The 22,007-nt window shown below is 39.8% G+C and overlaps 1 protein-coding gene across 2 annotated transcripts; it reads left to right on the top strand.

Moving 5' to 3' along the window:
- The first annotated feature begins 6 nt into the window (after positions 1 to 6).
- Positions 7 to 20,334, top strand: slc39a13 (solute carrier family 39 member 13). 2 transcript variants are annotated; one of them, XM_005931392.3, is made up of 11 exons: positions 7 to 102; positions 744 to 843; positions 4,021 to 4,402; positions 6,559 to 6,666; positions 6,868 to 7,010; positions 10,887 to 11,003; positions 15,647 to 15,736; positions 17,810 to 17,860; positions 18,000 to 18,132; positions 18,238 to 18,337; positions 19,411 to 20,334. In XM_005931392.3, exons 1-11 carry the CDS (start codon positions 53 to 55, stop codon positions 19,487 to 19,489), a joined length of 1,353 nt encoding a protein of 450 aa, XP_005931454.1. In that variant the 5' UTR covers positions 7 to 52; the 3' UTR covers positions 19,490 to 20,334. The 2 variants fall into 2 exon arrangements, with proteins under 2 accessions (XP_005931454.1, XP_014191983.1); XM_014336497.2 differs by having other exon boundaries at positions 94 to 102; positions 4,037 to 4,402.
- Positions 20,335 to 22,007: the final 1,673 nt, after the last annotated feature.

Raw genomic sequence — 22,007 nt, forward strand, 5'->3', positions numbered from 1 at the left:
CTGTGCGCTATGTTTGTTAAGCTGCAGCCGTTCAACCGGGCTTATATGGTTGATGAAGAGAAGGTATATTAAAGAACACACTGTGGAATCCCCAACGCCAGCGTGAGTGTGTATTCTTTTGGCTACCCTGCTAAGTGTTTTGCCGCCTCCTCTCAACCACTAAACGCAACCCGACGTTACAATACTTAAAGTGTAAACTGTTAAAGCACAATAATAGTTATTTGTCTTACTTTGCAGAACAAACAAATGCTTATTCAGTTTACTCATTAAAAAAAGAAAAGAAAAACATGGGAAGCATGTTTTTTATATTTGATGCAAATAATCTTTTTTGTTCGACTAATTGGATCAGTCGATTCTGAAATCTGTTTCAAACACTCTTACCAATTATACAATTATTTTGGGTTAGGATTTGATTTTTTTTGTGCTAGTGGTGTCTAGTTACATCCCGCCATTTCACTGAAGTAAAAATAAAAATTACCCGAGCAAGAAAAGTATGCTGATATTTGGCCTTGGTTTAGAGAGCTTAAGGGTCCCGAGTGAAAGAAGGGAGGGGGGCAATAAAGTTACTTCCTGGAGCGTTTTGGTGGGGCGGGATCCATGCTGTGCTTCTCCTCTGTTGTTTATGTTTCCCCTCCATGATCCTGATACGTGGCTGTCTGGAGCAGCGTATGGTTCGGAGACTGGGGAAGCCGCGGTGACCCGCAGTCTCTGGTGCGCTGCAGCTAACGGATCCCTGTCTGCAGGAGCAGCAGCAGCTGGAGTCTGGAGGAACTCAGCCTGCATTTTATCAAGCCGGCCTGGATGGCAGGGACACACTGGTGCAAAGATTGCCGAAATCACAAGGTATTAGAGATAAAAATAAAAAAAAAGCCACATGCTGACTATTTGTTTTGGTTTCCTGACCGCTGACGCCATCTGTAAGTTTGTGAAATTGGTGCTAGCTATAGCAGGGTTAGCTTTAATGTGAAGTGACTGCGTGTCAGCGAGGCTAATCTCTGTAGCTGTGCCCGTCTGCACGTTTACGGGCTAACGTTAGCCTGCTAACCAGACCCCAAGTATAAACTTGGCTTACACAACTTTGAGTTAACCGCTTTTTTTTCAATTTGCCGCACTGCTTGCGACTTTTTTCCACCACCGTCCTTGCATCTTCTCTGCGGTTAATATCACAGCGCAACTGCGTATGTTACGTGCTGCTTAAATCTGCAATTCCAGGGAAATCCCAAGCAGGGAAGTGTCAAACTGGATGTTTAACAGCGACGTAAACGTGTTATACATTTCCCCCTTGCAAAAATGTGATTAATCGATAATAAATTAAAGGCACTTAAACTTTTCGCAGTCACTGTTAAAAAAAAAAAAAGGCTTGTACAAAAATATCAATAGGCTCCTGCCAGGAGGAAGTCTGTCTGCTATTTCTGGAACTTTCTTCCTCCAGCATAGCTGAACTTTTGTCACATGTATGCCAAAGTCTTTTTAATGCCTCCAGTGTTTACCGAGAGTTTAAAAAGTTTCTATTTATTGATGCAAGTTGAGTAAAAATCAAATCCACATATGTTTTAATGGGACCAGTATGTGTAGTGCTACTGTTACCTAACACCATATTTAAGTTACAGTTTATCCTAATAAATACAGGGATACTCTTGGCTTATGTTTGAGGGTATTCTTGTATATACAAATTATAGGAAGGGTTTATGAATTACAGCTCTATAATTTATAGTCTCGTTTTTGTTAGTGGACAAAAGCTGTGGACAGATACAGGCTGTAAATGCTGTAAATAGTAGTGCTCGGCCAGATTGCAAATTTTGGTATCAATCAAATATCAAGTAAATACAGTGCAGGTATTGGAAATATCAATATCAATACTGATATTTTTAGCCTACAAGGCAGCTTATGGAGTGGACCTCAGTGTGTTATGACTTATGAGATAAAGTATCGTCATAGCAAATTGAAGCACTTGATTTTTTTCTCAGTTTTCACAATAATTTGGTAACAAAACACACCTTTCATCTTTTCATGCATATTAAAAGTGGAGTTTTTTTGTAAATGCTCTAAAGCAGGTCAGCTTCTTGTGTTTAAAAGTCCAATAGGTTATAAATACAATGGATGTGGCAGTCAACACAAAAAGTTTCAGACATTTTTCATAGTGCATGTTTGAGGTGTTAACCACCATTGGTATTGATACTATTGATATTTGGATCAGTGCTCCCAGTTCTAGTAAACCGACAACAAGAGGTAAAAGCAGCTTGTATTATTTGGAATGATTTTATTTAAGTTTTTTTTTTGAGGCAATAAAAAATGGCAGTAATATCTTAATATCTATAGTTAGTATGATAGTTTTCATGAAACCCTGGATTTAACTCTGAAAACCTGCACTTGAGTTTCGTCTTGACATGTCTAATTTCAGATCTCTTGTGGTGGCGTACAGCGCCAGTAATAAAACTGTGTCATCCCCCAGTACTTACATACACAGTATATAGTGTATACTGGTCCTGGTTTACAGTGCTGGGCAAATGTCTAAAGTCACCTTTCATTTCTAAATATTTTTCCACTTAAATACTAACACAAATGGAAATATAGGAATAGTTCTCCAGGCTTCCTGAAAGACATTCAAAGCTCTTCTTTGAATGTTGCTGCTATTTGTTCTGTTTGTGTTTGTGTGCTTTTTTCTATCCAGGTATGCTGTTACTTCATTGGCAGTGTGTTTGACATCATTGTCATGCTGAAAGAAATGGAAGGTGTTGCAAAACAGACACTTTCCAGGTGGCATTGCGTGATGGATCAAAATCAGATGGTACTTCTCTGCGTTCATAATCCCATCAATTTTGACTCCCAACACCACTGAAACGCAGTTCCAAACCATGACAGTGTTTTACAGCTGGATATAGACACTCTCTGTTTAGTGTCACACTCTGTTCTGATGAGGATTTGAACCAAAACTTAAATATCTGGATTCATCGCTATATTTTACTGTCACTACTTGTCCAGCCAGTTAATGTGTAATTACATACTTCAGCTTTTCCGTTTCCTTTACACTGAGGTCATTTCTGGTGAGCCTTCAGTGAACAGTACCGGGATCATCTTAGGTCCTGTGTCAGGTCTTTGGTGTGTGTGTGTGTTTTTTTTTTTTCTTTCTTTTTTTTATATATGTCTTAAAGACATTACTCTTTGGAAATAATTTCTTTCTTTCTTTCTTTCTTTCTTTTTTTTGAGGACATGATTTTTAGATACTGTTCCATCCGTTATAGACAGTTTTTAGGCCTCCCACTTCTTCTTTTGTCCTCCACTTGTCCAGTTTTCTCAAATTGTTAAGGATTCTCTTCATACCATACTGAGATATGTGAAGGTTTACGGTATTAGGTCTGTGGGAATCACCTTCCTAGTGCAAAAAATACCAAACAAACTTTTTATGCTTGGCAAACTATGAAATCTTTGTTGTTTTTAGATTCTGTTAAAGAAACTGGAACAAATTATGTTTTTTTGGAACTGACAAAAGACATAATTTGAAATTACTTCTGGTTAAAAGTTGTCCGATATGTGTAAACAGAACACTTGTTAATCTCTTTTTATGCTTCATAGGTCAGTGTTAATTGGCTCCAAAAAAAAAGTCCTATGAAAATGTTAAGGGTCAAGAACTGGGCTGAAAAATGAGTGGACACATTTTGAAATAGCTTGAGAGAGCCTGGCTTCCTTTGAGCGAAATAAAAAGAAATGAGGGGTGACTCAAGATTTTTTTCACAGTACTGTGTGTGATTTATAACTTTTAAGAAATTGTTCCATGGAAATAATCGCTGTTCTTCAGAAGGATGTTTGTAGATTGTGTTTCAATCTTTCTGTTCATTTTTCATTTTATTTTATTATAAAAAAAAAAAAAACTGCAGCAGAAACACCAATTCCATCTACTCAGCTGCAAAGATTAACCGTTTTGAAAGGTTTTAGAAGTTTTCAGTTTAATTATATGTTTTTTTTGTTGTTTTTTTAAAAGTACATTTATTAAGCTACAGAGAAGACCTGTTTTTGTTATAGTTTCCTTCCTTTACAGAATTACTGGTTGCAAGTATTTTTCGGACCTTGGAACGGATGAAAGGTGGACGTTACTGGAGGCCCAGCTGGGCTGTAGCGGCTCTGTTTATCCCGGTTGCCCTGCTGATGCTGACCTCCAGGGGGGCATCGAGCAACCAGAAGATGACACAAACAGTTATGGCTCATGCGACGGCCACAGCTGCAGGACCAGGCCCCAGCCTGACAGATGACCTCCCAGGCCTCCAGGCAGTAGCAGACTTCTTAGCCAGTGAGCGTGCTCATATTTGGCTCCTGTCTCTCGTGGGCTCTGTTGCTGTAGGCCTCAGTGGGATTTTCCCCCTTCTTGTCATTCCCATTGAAGCTGGAGCAGCCCTCAAAACAGAAGGTGAGAGAGACGATGTGCAACATCAGTATGCCTGTGCATTATTTATATTATAACATGTATTTTATAACTGCAATGATAAAACTGCATAGACATTTACCATATGTGACGCTATGCAAGAGAAGCCGATCACACATATTTGTGTAGGTGAAACAATAGACAATGCTGTGAGGGTCATTTGGCATAACAAAAGCTAGGGTGCACCTGTTTTAATGGGCTGCGTTTGTGTCACTGTTTCATGTTCAGTGAAAACAAACAAAACACATGTAAACAATAACACAGTTGTCGGGACTGTAATTGTATTAAATATAATCAACATGCACACAGAATGAAGACAACAGATGGTAACCCTTGTCACGCTGGATGTTGTTAACCTTAAACATAAAAAGATTTCTCTTGAGCTAACATAGCTATTACAGTAAAAGTCACCCACTGAGTCTTCAGTTGCTCTGATGTCGAGGAATGCATGAGCAGTCTTGTGTTTGGTCTTGCAGCCAACAAGAGAACATTTCGTTTTATCATTCTTTCTTTGAGGGCACACTAAATAATTGCTCTGCGGGGCTTTATGGCATTGCATTGTTACTTGGTGATGTAAATATGGAAGACCTCAGTCACATGGGTGTAGAGACTGCTTGGTGACCATCTGCCAACCAAAAATATGTGTATTCTCATAAAAGTTCGCCGACCAGTCTGGGCATTGCCTAGAGGGTTATTTGTCCCTAGTTGTCACCAATTGGCCAAAACTTTTAGATTTATAATCCTTTTTACTTGCTCAAAAATACATTTGACAATAGTATAGTCAATAGTCAACATAAACCGAGATGGCAGTGTTTTAAAGGACAAGAGTTCAGACTTCAAATGCTTGTAGTGAATCAAGGAAGTACGTTACAGTTACAGAAGTCTGACCTGGCATCGCTGATTCTCAAAGCTTCTTACAACGATATAGCTAAAATCTCCAGATTTCCAGCTGTTGAATAATAAATCCCAGTATGATCAACAAGTAGTTCTGGTCAGTCTCTCCTAAACCCAGCTGCACATTCCTCATGGTTTAATGTGAAGGGTACTCAAACCTTTTGGAAAACTGCTGCTTCCTGGTAAACAGATCGTCTCCTGTGGTGACCTCATGATAATGATTCCACCCCAGCTCTGTGAGGCTGCACTGAGGCACTGTGATGTTTAGCACCTTAGTCTAACTTATTCACGTGCCGACATTTTCTAATTGGAACCAAAATTTTGTACATCTGAGACTAATAGATCTGGCACTACTTGTGCAGTGGATTTTCAATGAGAAATACTGAGTTGTGCAGTCACATGCAGTATTTTCCTTGTTTTGGACATGGCAGTGGAAAACGACATTATCAGTAAGTGATGTCCGCTAGATATTTCAAGATATTAGTCATTTCTGCCCTGACAAGAAAAGACTTGCAGCGCTTGTGGCAGTGAGTGGTGTTGAATTCTAGACACATTTTTGTATGTTGCATTCTCGTTTGTGGTCGTTATTAAACGAAGGGTCTCGATACATGTGCAGCATTGTGCCAGTGGGCCTCGCACGCAGTCTACAAGAGAAGTTTCTAGATTGGAAATGGTGAAAATGCATTACATCCTCCCCCAGTCCTGAGAGCAGAACCAATTACGTCAGAGCTTATTCATTATTTAACATTTCACCCCATTGCCTGTTTAGTACCAGGCATTAGTACCCATCCCTGGCAGGCAGTAATGTACCTTTACAATACCTGCCTGTAATTTTAACCAGTTAACATATGGTTGAAGAGTGAGAGAGGTTTTTACTGTTGAGCTTCAGTAACTAGACATGTTATTGTAGGTCAGTCTGAGGCCTCTTTCAGGTGCCCCACCCTAAAGAACGTGGCAGGCCAAATGTGTATTTTAGGCTGTGAGACATTAGTCATTACCAAGGAAACTCCTCAGGAATAAAAACATGGCGCGTGAGTAAGCATGGTTAATATTAGTAAGGTGAGCCAGAGATTCTCTTGTGTATTAATGTCTCTTGTGATAAAAAGATTAGTTGATGAGTGGAAAGTGGAATCAGTTTGTGCTTGTAATTGTAAACCAAAAACATGAAAATTGTATAAAATTATTTATAACTTTTACTCTGCAAAATAATTGTTACCTTGATATTTTGTGTGTGTGTGTTTTGTCAGCTGGATGCCATAAGCTGAAACAGCTCTTGAGCTTTGCTATTGGTGGTCTCCTGGGTGATGTATTCCTCCACCTACTTCCCGAGGCTTGGGAGCTCTCTGGCTCTTCAGGTGGGTCTCCTTTCCACCAGTGCCTTCACCACCTCTATTCAATTTGACCTATTCTTCTATAATTGCTAATAATGTTTACTATCATTGTAATATTTAGACACCAGCTTGCTTTCACTGTTAACAGTCTGCTTCTCCTGAAGCATCTTATGAAGTGTATTTGCTCTCTCAGCCTTATTTGCAGTCTGTTTGCTACCCTTCCAGCTGGTAAACAAAACCACTACATGACACAAGGCTTGTGGGTAATCATCGGTCTGCTGGCCTTCCTGCTCCTGGAGAAAATGTTCCCAGACCAAGACAGCCCCAAGAACTCCACTTCAGTTTCTGACCTGAATTTTAACTCGGCTGTAAGTATTTCTGCTGAAATGCTGCGTTTTCAGAAGAATATGCTCAGTGCTGCGCACACACATGTCAATACAAGCCTTCACATATTTATCTTTTCATTGGTATGCTTGGTGCAGAATGCATTTGTGTTCAGTCAGCATAATTCTGCCAGTGTTTTTCTATGACTGAAACATCACATGACGCTTTCACCAACAGCTTCAGATTTTGGGAAATATGCACATCGGCATTCTTGTTCAGTGAGAGAGAAATAGCCATCTATCCATTTTGTGAGCTATTTGACCAAATCGGGGACAGATACTGGACAGAATTCAAATTCACATCTATAGCCAATTTAGAAGCATCAGTTCACCCTGGAGGATCTGGGAAGAACCCCCACAGGCACAGAAAGAGCAAGCAAAGTCCACACAGAAAGCTAACGATGCTAACAGCATCACTGTGCTGTCAGAGATGGAATTTATGTCTTCGCTTTAATTTGCTCATTTGTAAGGATTTGTATATTGGACAGGGTCATTGATGCCAGTTTTCCAGCGTTGTATTTAACAGGCTAACAAATTACACAAACACTGCTCATCTCCGCACTACTATCAGCACAGAGGGGAGGACAGCTACGTGTCGTACAGCTGAGTAATAGGGTTATGATGATCAAAGTGATTTGGGGTAGCTTGACAGTCAGGTCGATCTTTATCTCATTTCCAAATTGATGCTTTATATTAATATTATGATTATTCTGAGATTCATGATCAATTTAATCTGCCAAGCTATGCTTTCGTGCTGCACTTTTACATGTAAGTGACGCTTCCAGCAGATGTGACTGGGTCTGGACTTCTGCGCACTTTGAAATTGGTGTGTATGTGGTGCAGCTACACTGATCCCTCATACCTGACATCATATGAGAGACAACAGAAGGATAAAACTGACTTTTGGACTGATTTTAAAATTAGAGCATAAGGTTGTACTTGCACATACACTTGTGTATCTGGACCCCTAATTAAAGAGCCGAAAAATATCGTGACTCAACGTTGTAGCTCTTTATCTGATATCCAGCTACTTATGTTCACTAATTAGCATTTATTATTATGGTTGGGTAAATCCCTCAGCTTATATCAGTGTGCAAACATTTCTTCACGCTGGACGTGAGAAATAAACTCCCGCTGTGTGTGCGTCCCTTTTTCATCCGTGCACTTCTTTATTTGCACGTCTGGGCCGCACATTTTTTCAGAGGTTGGATAGCACTACTATAATGATACGTTCCTCTGGTGTCTGGCTGCAATGCCAAACAGTGCTCCTGATAACTGGTTGTGCCACCCTTGGCAACAAGAACTGCAATCAAGTGTTTGTGGTAAATAGCAATGAGGAATTGTAGCTCACTCTACAGAATTGTTTTATTTCAGCCACACTGGAGGGTATTCGACCATGAACGGCATTTTTAAGGTCACACCAAAGCATCTCAATTGGATTTAAGTCCAAGATTTTGACTAGGTCACTTTTTTTTAACTATACAGAGGTAAACTTGCTAGTGTGTTTCAGATCATTGTACTGCAGCATAACCCAAGTGCTTGAGCTTCAGGGGATGAACTGATGTTCGGAGATTCTCCTTCAGGATTTTCAGGTGGAGAGCAGAATTCATGGTTCCAGCATTTATGACAAGTCATCCAGGTTATTCCAAAGTTATTCCAGCTTCAAATGTGACACGAGCCTTTGTGTTCTTTTTGCCCAGCAGGGTTTTTTTGGCTTAGAACTTTCCTGTGGATGCCATTTTTGCTCAGTCTCTTTCTTATTGTTCAGTCATGACCTCTGATCTTAACTGCAGTTCTCTAGTTATTGTGGCTTTTTAACTCTTTCCAGACTGAAAGATGTCAATGATTTTCTTTCTAAGCTGCTTTCTGAGCTATTTTGTCACACAGCATCTATACAAGTGATTCAACAGTTCTGGCATTAATCAGGGCTGGGTGGGGCCTAGTGGAGTTGAAATCAATTTTCCACAAAATGTGGTTAGTCAGAATTAATAATTTAACAAGGGAGATCATAGGGAGGGAGATAATAAATGAAATAGTAATTTTAAAACTGCATTATTGTAATGTAATGATCTTAAATATGTAAGCATGACAAATGTGCAAAAACAATGAGGAAGGGGCAAATACTTTTTCCACAACACTGTTGGCCGTTGGTGATTCCACAGAGCCTCATGGGAGGATAAAAATAACCCACCCCTCCTGAGTCATCTCATCAGAAATCAGAAATCATTTGCAGAAATCAGACAATACAGATACCGATGTATCTGGGGTGATAAATTTGGGCATATGTGCATGAAAGCAAAGCGAGTGTCTGCTCTGTCTTTGTGGGGGAAAAGGTAGCTTTGCATTTCTTTTCCCCTTTTATAATAAACAACATTATTTAGAAACTGCACTTTGTGTTTACTTGTGTTATCTTTGTCTAATATTTACATTTGTTTGATGATCTAAAACATTTTAGTGTGACAAATATACGACAAAATAGGAAATGTGGGAGGAGGCAAACACATTTTCACAACACCGTATATGTGTATTCATCTGAATTCTGCCTTTACCATCCCCTGTAGGTAAACATATATATGTTTACCCATGAACAACCTCACCTACATGAGACGTGGCATTTATGTGCACTGGTTTAAAAAACAACTATTTATAGTTATTATTTAAATATCTATAAATGAACTATTAACTATAAATACTGTAGCATTCTTAGTTGTTTAAGTTTATTGTTTAGGGGTTAGATGGAGATAATATAAAGTGACAAACACACTGGCTGATAGCAGTATGTTTGTAAAGGCAGCCTCATTCCCTTTCTTATCTTTCTATTGCTATTGAGGGAGAAGATTGGAGTCCATGGCTCAGCTCCTCCACTGGTGTCTATTTATAGCGCTGGGGTGTAGCAGCTGCTTTAGCCATTTGAGTGTCCAAAGGATAATACTCAACTTATAGACACAGGCAGCAAGAGACGGGAAATGAGAGAACGAGAAGGTGGTTATAGGTGTTTTCTCTGATAATATTGTGTGGCAAATCTTTCCATAGGAAGCAAAAAGTATAACAAGCTGAACTAAATTTCTTTACTCTAATTGGGTCAGTGTTTAAGAAGTACGAACAAACGCGTGGAGAGCCTCAGAGTCAAATGGAAAATGTCAAGATAGGATTTTTATCACTTTCTGGCTTCTTAGGTCATTTTGAATTTCTCATTAGGCAAAACTCAGACTATTTGGCACCGACAGTTTAGCTCCAATCTGTTGGAGGAGATTGATAACCCCCCAAAATTGATCACGCTTTATTACTTCCTCATGCTTCAATCGTACACATGGAGCAAAAATTTCCTTTCGGCGACCAGCAGTCAGCAGCCTATTTCCCTCTCATTTAATTTGACTATCAGTTTAAATGGCAGCGTAAGTGGTTTCTGAATAATGGGACAAGGAAGCTGGCTGTTCTCGGAAAACAAACCCTATAGCCTAAGATGAATGGTTCTCGCTCTCTCGTTCTGTTTTGTTTATAATATGAAAATGTAAACATGATGGAGCGGCGGTCGAATTTAAAGGAGATTTCGTTGTTTCTGAGAAAACAAATGAAAAGTACAAACGACTGCTTATTAGCGCAAATGTAGGAAGGTCAAAATATAATGAGAATGTTTTACCAGCTGTTAAGCTGCCTGTGGGTGAACTGTTTGACACACGGCAGGAGCAGCAGTAGCATGACTGTTTACTGCACTGTGGGATTCAGGCATTACCATTTCCTTACTGTTTTGACCATAACTGTATTTTAAATGAGTTTTTTGTTTTTGTTTTTTTTAAAGTTCTTGTTGAGAAGATGTGTTCATTTGTGCCTTCTCCCCCCCTTCCGTTTTTTCCTCCACAGACACAGCCTAATTCAGTTTTCAGTGGAAAAGCAGTGGTATCACTCAGTAACAGGCACCATGCTGAGTCATGGAAATCCTCCAAGCAGAGTTTGCAGGAAGGATCAGAGAAAATCAAGGTAAGGCTGACAACCAAAACATATCCCGGTTAACAAAAAGACAGAAAATGATGAAAGATGGGGGCATCACTTGGGGTAAGAATTTGACATGGTTTGCTTATGTAAGAAATACATTTAAAAAAAAAAAATTTACTTTCTCCAACTGAGTAATAAATAGCAACGTAGTTGGTTCAGTGAAACCAGGAAGAGAGACTTGTATAATCAGTTCTGCTGTAGAACGACTCTGTTGTGAGTCCTTTGCAATGCCTTTTTCTCTAACAATTTTATTTTTTAGGGTATAAGCTACATTTTAAAATGTCTCATAAGCTGGTTGGTAACATAAATAATGGGTTAATTCAATATAAAAATGTTCATATAGTGCCCGTTCACAACAATAGTTATCTCATCGTGCAATGGATTATAAAGATGCACAACCTCAAGCGTATAACGATTCCTTATGAGCAAAACACATGGCGACAGTGGGGATGAAGAACTCCTTTTTTGAGATCTCAGCCAGAGCCAGGCTGAGTGAGGGTCATTCTAAGGGTGAGAGAGGACACAAAGGAAAGTTCACAGTCTTATCTGCACAGTGCCTTTGTTTTCATACACACATGGTGGAAAAAGCATAGCGGCGAAGGAGAATGAGAAGGGCAAAAGCGGATCGTTGAATGAAACAGATTAACCAGAATTGTTTTTTAAAAACGTGCACTTCAGTGATGTGGAACTGGTTTCGTTTTTGTCTGTCAGATGGCGACCAAAGCAATATTTTTTCTTTTTTTTGTAGAACATGCAAGCAGACCGTCGTTATTTCCGGTCCGCTTGCATGTTTAAAAGTGCCTTTTGGTTAAGCTGTCAGCAAAAAATTTGCATTTGCACTGTTAAAAACAGCTGTTTGTTTAAGTGAAAATAAAGTGATGGGGATTTTTTGCACTTATAAAGTTGTGGAGTTGTGAAGTATTTTGTCTCACATCAGTTATATTGTCAGTTATATCGTTATCGCAAGTTTTCAAATATATATTGTGATAAATATTTTTGGCCATATAGCCCTGCCATACTTTGAAGGTGTGTGAAGTATGATGGGACTTGATTATTTAGGTTTCAGATCCTTATTTAAGAAGGGGGCAATGAAGTGTAGCTAATACAAGTTAGTTTTAGGTGGGTTTCCCAGCTGGGGTTTGCTGAGTGGACCATATCCCTGCTCATGGCTATAGCATTCATAGTTGCCTCAAAGCTGGTCCTCAGTAATGGACCAGCAGCAACTATGATAACAGGTATAATTATTACAAAATGTATTTTTCTCCTAAATAAACCCTTTTAAGGGGGTGTTGTGGCCCCTTGTAACACCTATTGAAATTGCAGTGAAAGTGTCTTAAATTACATGGTTGTCCTCACCTCACGAGGTGTGTATAGAGGAATTCTTAGGATGGCTTGGGCTGTGTTTTCTTATTAATTTGCTAATTGTAATAATTTAGGTATAACTACTAATATTCAGCCAGGTGATGATTCTAAATTGGCTGTAGGTGGAGTGTGCAAGGTTGTCAGTCTTTCTTTGTTAGCTTTGTGATAGACAGGTGACCTATGTGTACCTAGAGTGTACCTTGCCCTATCCTGTGACAGCTGGGATATGACTTCGCCCTCAGTCACAACCCTGTATTGGACATGGTGCGCCCTATCCAATTCTGTCGTTTAAAAACTGACTGCAACAAGAATGATATGTAGGGAAAGTGGACCAGTTTTCTTTTTTTTCTTTCCCTTTTCAATAAGCTTCTTCTTTACCTTTTTCAAGTATGTAAATATTTATTTGCACATACTTAAATCGTGCGTAAATGCAAAAGCAATGGGGTGCCATTCGCAGCTTGTATACTTGCACCAAACAGATTGTGCTGCTGTTTACACACATAGCGTATGTATTAAAGATTTTAAAGGTTAGTGATACCAATTTAATATCTGATCAAATGTGATCCCATACATAAGGGTTTCCACCAGTATATGACCAGTCTGATGAATACACTGGGGAGGTGTCGGTCTGTCTTTATGTGTTTTTGTGTGTATATTTAACCTACCTTGATTTGTGAAAATGGGTAGATCACAACTGAGCTAAAAGTATAAAGTCATAACTTTTTGTAACTAATTTTTTTAAAATTTTGTTTTCCGTTTTGTGTATAGAGTTTGTTTGGTGGCGGTATACAAGCCAGGAATTGGACCACATTGCTTTTGCATTTACATGCAATTTGTGTATGTGCAAATAAATACTGGGATCCTTGAAAAGACAAAGCAGGAGCTTACTGAAAAACAAAGCTGTTCCACTTTCCCCACATATCATGCTTGGAACACTGAGTTTTTTGAACCAGGAAGTGTTTAGTGACAGCATAATAAACAATTTATTTTTGGAGACGGTAACAAGAAAGTTGGCAGAGAAAGTCAAGAGTTAATCACCAAAATCTTTTTATGTGTTATTATGTTTAGTTTCTTCGTTCGCAGTGGCGTGGGTGTCAAACATGTGTTAGATAAGACTGAACTTTGGTCGGCCAGAGCTCCAGAGAAGAAATTTAAAAAACAAAAAAAATCTGCTTTATTGCACCATTAAAAAAAAATGTGTTGCAAGAATAAGTCGCATCATGGAAAAATTTCACCAAAGCCAGATTTGGAGACATCTGGACATAACCCAAGGCCTGTTCATGTGTTTGTTTATGGTGAGATTAAACACTGAGACACTAAAGACACTGAAATTGCGCTAATTATTTTCTAGATGTCTCGAGCATTTAGTCAACTAGAAACTATTTTTATTTTCCAGAATAGTTTTTTTTTAGTTGTATGTGGTCCACAAAGTAAACTGATACAGTGGTGCAAAAAAGTATTTAGTCAGCCACCGATTGTGCAAGTTCCCCCACTTAAAATGATGACAGAGGTCAGTAATTTGCACCAGAGGTACACTTCAACTGTGAGAGACAGAATGTGAAAAAAAAATCCATGAATCCACATGGTAGGATTTGTAAAGAATTTATTCGTAAATCAGGGTGGAAAATAAGTATTTGGTCAATAACAAAAATACAACTCAATACTTTGTAACATAACCTTTGTTGGCAATAACAGAGGTCAAACGTTTACTATAGGTCTTTACCAGGTTTGCACACACAGTAGCTGGTATTTTGGCCCATTCCTCCATGCAGATCTTCTCGAGAGCAGTGATGTTTTGGGGCTGTCGCCGAGCAACACGGACTTTCAACTCCCGCCACAGATTTTCTATGGGGTTGAGGTCTGGAGACTGGCTAGGCCACTCCAGGACTTTCAAATGCTTCTTACGGAGCCACTCCTTTGTTGCCCGGGCGGTGTGTTTTGGATCATTGTCATGTTGGAAGACCCAGCCTCGTTTCATCTTCAAAGTTCTCACTGATGGAAGGAGGTTTTGGCTCAAAATCTCACGATACATGGCCCCATTCATTCTGTCCTTAACACGGATCAGTCGTCCTGTCCCCTTGGCAGAAAAACAGCCCCATAGCATGATGTTTCCACCCCCATGCTTCACAGTAGGTATGGTGTTCTTGGGATGCAACTCAGTATTCTTCTTCCTCCAAACACGACGAGTTGAGTTTATACCAAAAAGTTCTACTTTGGTTTCATCTGACCACATGACATTCTCCCAATCCTCTGCTGTATCATCCATGTGCTCTCTGGCAAACTTCAGACGGGCCTGGACATGCACTGGCTTCAGCAGCGGAACACGTCTGGCACTGCGGGATTTGATTCCCTGCCGTTGTAGTGTGTTACTGATGGTGACCTTTGTTACTTTGGTCCCAGCTCTCTGCAGGTCATTCACCAGGTCCCCCCGTGTGGTTCTGGGATCTTTGCTCACCGTTCTCATGATCATTTTGACCCCACGGGATGAGATCTTGCGTGGAGCCCCAGATCGAGGGAGATTATCAGTGGTCTTGTATGTCTTCCATTTTCTGATGATTGCTCCCACAGTTGATTTTTTCACACCAAGCTGCTTGCCTATTGTAGATTCACTCTTCCCAGTCTGGTGCAGGTCTACAATACTTTTCCTGGTGTCCTTCGAAAGCTCTTTGGTCTTGGCCATGGCGGAGTTTGGAGTCTGACTGTTTGAGGCTGTGGACAGGTGTCTTTTATACAGATGATGAGTTCAAACAGGTGCCATTCATACAGGTAACGAGTGGGGGACAGAAAAGCTTCTTACAGAAGACGTTACAGGTCTGTGAGAGCCAGAGATTTTCCTTGTTTGAGGTGACCAAATACTTATTTTCCACCCTGATTTACGAATAAATTCTTTACAAATCCTACCATGTGGATTCATGGATTTTTTTTTCACATTCTGTCTCTCACAGTTGAAGTGTACCTCTGGTGCAAATTACTGACCTCTGTCATCATTTTAAGTGGGGGAACTTGCACAATCGGTGGCTGACTAAATACTTTTTTGCCCCACTGTATTTGACGTTGTGCCTTTTTAAAAAACTGAAAGCAATCTTCGTTAGCATCAAAAGACATCAAAATGGCTACACTTTACGTCATGGATGTAATGTTGCGGTGGAGTTCTGCCGAGGCTGTGCTGTAACAGAAGTGATCCATTCCTGCTGTTTTCTCAGTTCTGACTAATATGCAGTAATGTGACTAACAGTGACATATGTGTCATGTGTTCTGTGTCACAGATGAGTGGATACCTAAACCTACTCGCCAATTGCATTGACAACTTCACCCATGGGCTGGCAGTATCTGGGAGCTTCCTGGTTAGCAAAAAGGTAAGATAAGGTGACACCTCTTTTGTAGTTTACACACAAAAGCCAACAGCTTGTCCTACATCTAAAGTACTCTGCATGTAATATTAGCAGCTTTGCTTTTTCAAGCTCAGGTGCTTGCTCTTTATTTTGCTCTTGGTTTCAGATGCAGTTATTATTTTGGGTCCAGCAATAACTCAAGCTCTATGTGTGCTTTATGCCAGCTAACCAATATGGCAACAGAGCTGTGGCAGTCTCGAAAGTGTGCTTTAAAACAGTGGCGGCGCCTTGGTTTAGTTTATCTGGATAGTTTTGTGCTGAAAATATGCAAATTCAAAACCACACTGATTCAGCAAAGTAGTTTTGTGAGAATGTGATTATTCACAATTAGTCTCCTGCATGCATATTCATGAAAGAACTCCTGGTTTTACAATATAATTGCCGATGTTCCCTGAAGTAGCAGTCACATACTGACAGTTGGTTACTGTAAATACAGTGCAGTAGCTGATGCTGGACTCTTTTATAAATATAATGGAAGCTTTTCAGATACTGTATTTGAATGTTGACTGTCGAGTAGCAGCCCCTCAAATTCTGTTTCTTGAACAAGAAGCAATATTTGTCTGAAGACACACATTTTACTCTGTTTTCATCGAACTGGCCCTGACAAGTGAAAGTGCCGTTTCTGTCAGTGTAAAAACATTTAACTAAACATTTAATTCCTGAGTGATTTTAATATAAGTAGGGGGGAAAAGCTTAAACATCATAGTCTATTCACTCCTTCCAGTGGGCCAGATTGGAGCCTTTGTTGGGCTGATTCTGGCCCTCGGGCCTTATGTTTTACACTATACAAGTATAATGTATACTATACAAACTATACAATGCACCGAAATATTTTCCCCTTCACGATTTCTTAATTTGTCGCACTTACATGATTGAGGTATGATATGTTACTTTTGGTGATCTTTTAACCTGCTTCACTTTGCAGGTATGGCAAGTGAAACTGAGTGGTTAATCACAAATAATTCAACCACCTCGTAGCTTTTTCCCCCACTTGCATAAATAAAATCATCGTCTAAAAAGTGTTTTGTTTTTACTCAGGTTATCTGATGTCAAACGTGTAAGTGTGACAAAAATGCACCAAAAAAAAAGAAGTCAGAAAGGGGCAAATACTTTTTCACAGCGTTATAAATACATGTCAGTGGTTTGTTACTGGAACCTCAGAGGAGGAAACACCAGACTCAGTAACATAATGTCCACTGAGTGTGGGTAAGTGTGAATACAAAGTTGGTTGTTTGCACTTCAAAAGGTTGAATAATAAATACTTTAATACAAAATACAATAATAATTATTCCAAACGACGAAACAGTGTCTGAAATTGAAGAAATATACGGCCTCAGCTTGTGGGAGCAGCCTTTGAGTTGGTGCATTACGGTCTTATTGAAAAAATCTGCACTCCAAACTGCAGTAACATGAATTTGTATCGCTTCAGTAAGTTATTGTATATTTGTAGCAGTGGGATGGGAGTCCAGCTGGAGAGACATAAGGCAAGCAGCGTGAACTATGGATCCGTGTGCCAGAGAGGAAGTTAACTCAATGTCTCAAACATGCACATACAAGACATCTCACCAGTGTCTTCTGTTTACTCGTTGTGCATTTAGCACAGTGTAAAATTAGCAATTTTTTTCATTCACACTGGTCTATGATCGTGCTTTCAACATATTTATTTTGAGAATTAAATAATCAGGACTTTATAAATTTGTCAACTTCCCTCAGATCAATGAGGTCTTGTTTCAAAAGCAGGTGGTCATTGCTGCTATCACTTTAGCTTTTTAAAGCCTAAACCAGCTTAAGTTACTTTCACTGTCACTTGACCTTACTGATGTATGAACTACATTTTTTGTTTCATGAGATTTTCATTTTTCCTTGACTGTGGCTAAAAAAATGTAAGCTCACTTATAGTGATCTGCTGAGATTTTGTCTTCCCTAATTCATGCTAAAAACAAAACAAGAAATAATTGACGCATACCTGACTCAGTTGTGGTTTTCTTTAGGCTCTTTGTGTAGGACAAAGCAGCACTAATGATACATTTCTTGCAGGTTGGGTTCCTCACCACCTTCGCAATCCTGCTCCATGAAATCCCACACGAGGTGAGGATCAGAGTTGTTGCTAAATTGTACAGTTTACTTTGCTTAAGGCGTATCGGAAGAATGGAAGTGCTCTAGTGTTTGTAAACACGCTGAATGTTTACCCTTTTTTTTTTTATGTGGGTAACATCATCATCTGCAGGTGGGGGACTTTGCCATTCTGCTGAGGGCCGGGTTTGACAGATGGAGTGCTGCTCGCATGCAGCTGTCTACAGCACTGGTTGGGGTCCTCGGAGCTTTCTTCGCTCTGTGCGCTCAGTCACCAAAAGGCACAGGTAGGATGGGGCCAATACACAACACACAAGCAAACGCATTATTAATAACTGGAGTGCATTTTACAGTCGCCATGTTCAGTAAGAAGACTTTCATATTGTGCCTAGAAAATGCCAGTAGCTGGATATTGCCTTTCACTTCTGGAGGCTTCCTCTATATAGCCCTGGTGAATGTAGTGCCTGACCTTCTCGAGGAATCCAGTTTCAGGTATGATGGATGTTTATTAAAGAAGTCCTTTATTAAAGTGCTTTTACTGCTACTGAGGAAATCAACAGCATTATTCTTGGGGTCTAACCAGCATGTCGAATGGATTTCAAACAAGAAGAATTATTTTAAATCACATGTTTGTTTGTTTTTATCTGTTTTAATAATTTGCATGTTTTCACAAACAGATGTTCATCTGTGATTGGTATTGCCGGAAACCGAACGTCCGGCTTTGACTCACACCACATATGTGTGTATAAATAAATAATATTTATACACATCTTTATGTGTTCTTTGGCAATAATGTGAGCCAAGATGGATTAATACATGGGACACCAGCATTTACTATCAAAACAGCCAGAGTGGGGTTTTGTTTGTTTATTTGTTGTTTAACCAAAAATAAATCTGCATGGAAAACATGCTTCAGCCTAATATAAAGAAGCCTATCAACATCACAAATAGGTTTAAATATTGAAATCTTTTGACACACCTAACTGCTTTTAGTTGCAGTAGCATTTTATTATAGCAACATCTTGATTTTGATGCGTATATGAAATTATAGAACTGAAATAACAAATTACTTTATTTTTTTTATAAGTGTGAAGTAAAAGGAAAGCATATATTAGCCTTTTTATGGGAGGGGGGGGGGTTAGGCTAGCTTTGTAACAAAGCAGCTATTTAAAGCTCTGCAGGACAGTTTCAGTCCTACCTGTGTTTGTGCAAAGGAATCAGAATAGAGGATTGTAGGAGGGGTAGTCATTCTTATGATGGGTAATGGACTCCTTGCCATGGCATGAGCTTATCAGTCCTTTGGTTGCACACCCTTAAAACAAATGGCCATTTTTTATTCCCATGCTCCATATTAATCTAGTTTTTGCTCGAGGCCACAGGGGGAGACATTGGAGATGGCTGAAAGAGCCAGTGTGTAGTTTGTGACCGATCGTTTAGTAGAATAAAACTTAGCAAGGAATGGAAAACTGGCTCTGTGGTTTCAAAAAGGGCAGATGGTTTCCTTTAATGTGCTCAAATTAGTCTCAATGTCTAAAGTTTTATTATCTTTTTGTTTGCTTTTCCAGACACTCCCTGATGCAGGTACTGCTCATTTTCTGTGGCGTGGCTGTCATGGCTCTGCTCTCTGCCATTCTCGACTGCTAATGGCGGAAACACCCTTTTTGCCTTACCAAAAACTAAAACTTAATAGCGGAGCAACATCCTGTTCTCCTCATATCTTTTACCCGTCATATATGTTCATAGAAACTTTTGTGTGATGCTTAAAAAAACGTCTGACAGAGGATTGGCACCTTACGGATGGACGACTGTCGACGGAACAAATGATGTGGACACTTCAAAATGTGCCAAACTTGGATCGTTTGGAGTTCTGTTACCAAATTGTCTTTTGTTGAACAGATAATCATGATGTTTTGCACATGTATCTTTACACGGGTACGCCTGACGTACCTGGTCAGAACAAGTATTACCGGCCCTGTACAAGGACCTCCCTCTTTATAGTGTATTCAGAGCTACATTGTTTAAATGTTTTGTGTGTTGTTACTGCTGCCCATCTTCTGTTTCTCATGTAGCTGCTGCGTATTTATTGAAAACGAGAAAACGGATTCATCAGACGTGCACCACATTGTCATTTTGCCTTGTTCAGAAATAAGTGCCAAGAAATCAGGACGGTTTAACGCTTTAGAGTCGGCTCCTCACCAAAGTACACTCGATATGCTTTTATCTCCCTAACATAACACAGGCTGCACCTTTTGTCGAGCAGAAGTCGGGGCTCGTTACAAAGCTGTGCCGGCGCCATATACTTGACTCTGACAAAGTTGAAATTAGTTCACGAGGAAGAAGATGATTGGTATGGTTTCATATTTAGTTTTCACTAACAGTTTTGTAATGCTTAAGACACATTTTTAGAAAGTTAACCATGCAGATGTTCATGTCATGTTGTTAATATAAAGTTTCCACCACTGAATAAAATCACCAGTAAATTTCCAGCATCTCTGTTTAAAGAAGCCATTTTATTTTTAACTTTAAGCACCACGCTTTAGCAGACAAGAGGAAGCACTGGGACACATGATTCAGTGGATTTGGGGATATTTTGACTGATAGAGTTGTGCGCGGGTGCTGAGACAGTGCGACGTGTTCAGCTGACCTTGTTGTCCACCGTGAGCATAATTTTACTGCAAAAGGTTCTTTGCCTAAAATGTCATATGGCAGTGTGGGGGGGTATTGATTGTGTGTTCACACTTGTCCAATTTCAACACAGTCTATTTGGCAAGCTTCTGTTGCCATAACGACTCCTCCACGGGTTGCCTTCCTTAGTCATCAGCCTGTGAGCAGCTTATTGTCTGTGGGAGCCTTCCTAAGTCACAGCACAGAAGGGCAACCACTATTTACTCTGTAGTGGAAGAGGTTTCACTGGCAAATGGTACAAACAAATCTTTCATTCTTATTCTCCTCCTTGCGTAGTTTAGCCCAAGAGTTTATTTCCTGGAGTCGGGGGGTTGGAATATGTGACAGATGGATGTTAATCATAATATTTTGATGATGTTTACACCGTCCTCTTAATAACTTCCCTTTTCAGAGTGGATTTAACTGTTTAGTGTTAAAAAAACAACAACAAAAAACAAATCAAAACATGAAGCTTTGCAAAAGCTTTTATGTTTCATAACTTTACACTGAGATTTTTTTTCTGCATCCACTCACCCGCCACTTTGCCACACTTGTTCTACTTGTTAATGCAGTATCCAGTTAGACAGTCACATGGCAGCAACTCAAAGAATTTAGGAAAAGACATGGTCAGGATGCCCTGCTTAAGTTCAAGATGAGCATCAGAGGAATGAATGAAGTGACTTTGAACTTGGCATGTTTGGTAGTGACAGAGGGGCTGGTCCGAGTGTTTCATAAACTGCTGATCTGCTTGAATTTTCCCACATGAACGTCTCTGGGGACATCTCTGAAAAAGAAAATATCCAGTGAGCAGCAGTTTCTCTGTGTGAAAATGCCTTGTTGATGTCAGAGGTCAGATGAAAATGGTCAAGGCTTCCTCGAAGTGATGGGAAGGCAGCAGTAACTGAAATAACCAGTGAACCAAGGGTTTCATGTGTGAGAGCATCTGTGAATGCACATCAAACCTTGAGGCAGATGAGCTAGAGCAGCAGAAACCCATTGCAGATTCCACACCTGTCAGCTAAGAACAGGAAGTTCACACAGGTTCGCCAAATTGGACAATGTTGCTCAGGTGATGATGGTGAGTCTCAATTTCTGTCCTGTGACATTTAGAAATCAGGTTTAGAATTTAATTTAGTGTAAACAACGTGGAAGCACTAATCCATCCTGCCTAGTTCAGGTCGTTGGGGATGTAATGGTGTCGGGGATAATTTCATGGCGTGCTTTCGGCCCCTTGGTACCAACTGAGTAACTCCACAGCCTACTTGAATACTGTTGCTGATCATGTCCATGCCTTTATGACCACATCCATCTTCTGATGGTTGCTTCCAGTCACATGTCACAAAGCTCAAATCATCTCAAACTAGCTTCTTGAACACAATGACTTTACTCAAATGGCCTCCTGGTGGAACTGGAGATTCGCCCCGTGGATGTGCAGCAACTGGGTCATACTATCATGTTGATGTGGGCCAAACTTTCTGAGGTATGCATCCAACATCTT

This window comes from Haplochromis burtoni, unplaced genomic scaffold, assembly GCF_018398535.1.
Source record: "Haplochromis burtoni strain Fernald_Lab_line unplaced genomic scaffold, NCSU_Asbu1 Contig_59, whole genome shotgun sequence".
NCBI lineage: Eukaryota > Metazoa > Chordata > Actinopteri > Cichliformes > Cichlidae > Haplochromis > Haplochromis burtoni.

What these genes read in the sequence shown, in the direction of transcription:
- slc39a13 (XM_005931392.3), top strand. Translation starts at nt 53, where the DNA reads ATGAAGAGAAGGTATATTAAAGAACACACTGTGGAATCCCCAACGCCA. An exon ending in ACCTGAATTTTAACTCGGCT is followed by an intron (nt 7,011 to 10,886) that starts GTAAGTATTTCT and finishes TTTCCTCCACAG; the next exon opens with ACACAGCCTAATTCAGTTTT. An exon ending in AAGGATCAGAGAAAATCAAG is followed by an intron (nt 11,004 to 15,646) that starts GTAAGGCTGACA and finishes TCTGTGTCACAG; the next exon opens with ATGAGTGGATACCTAAACCT.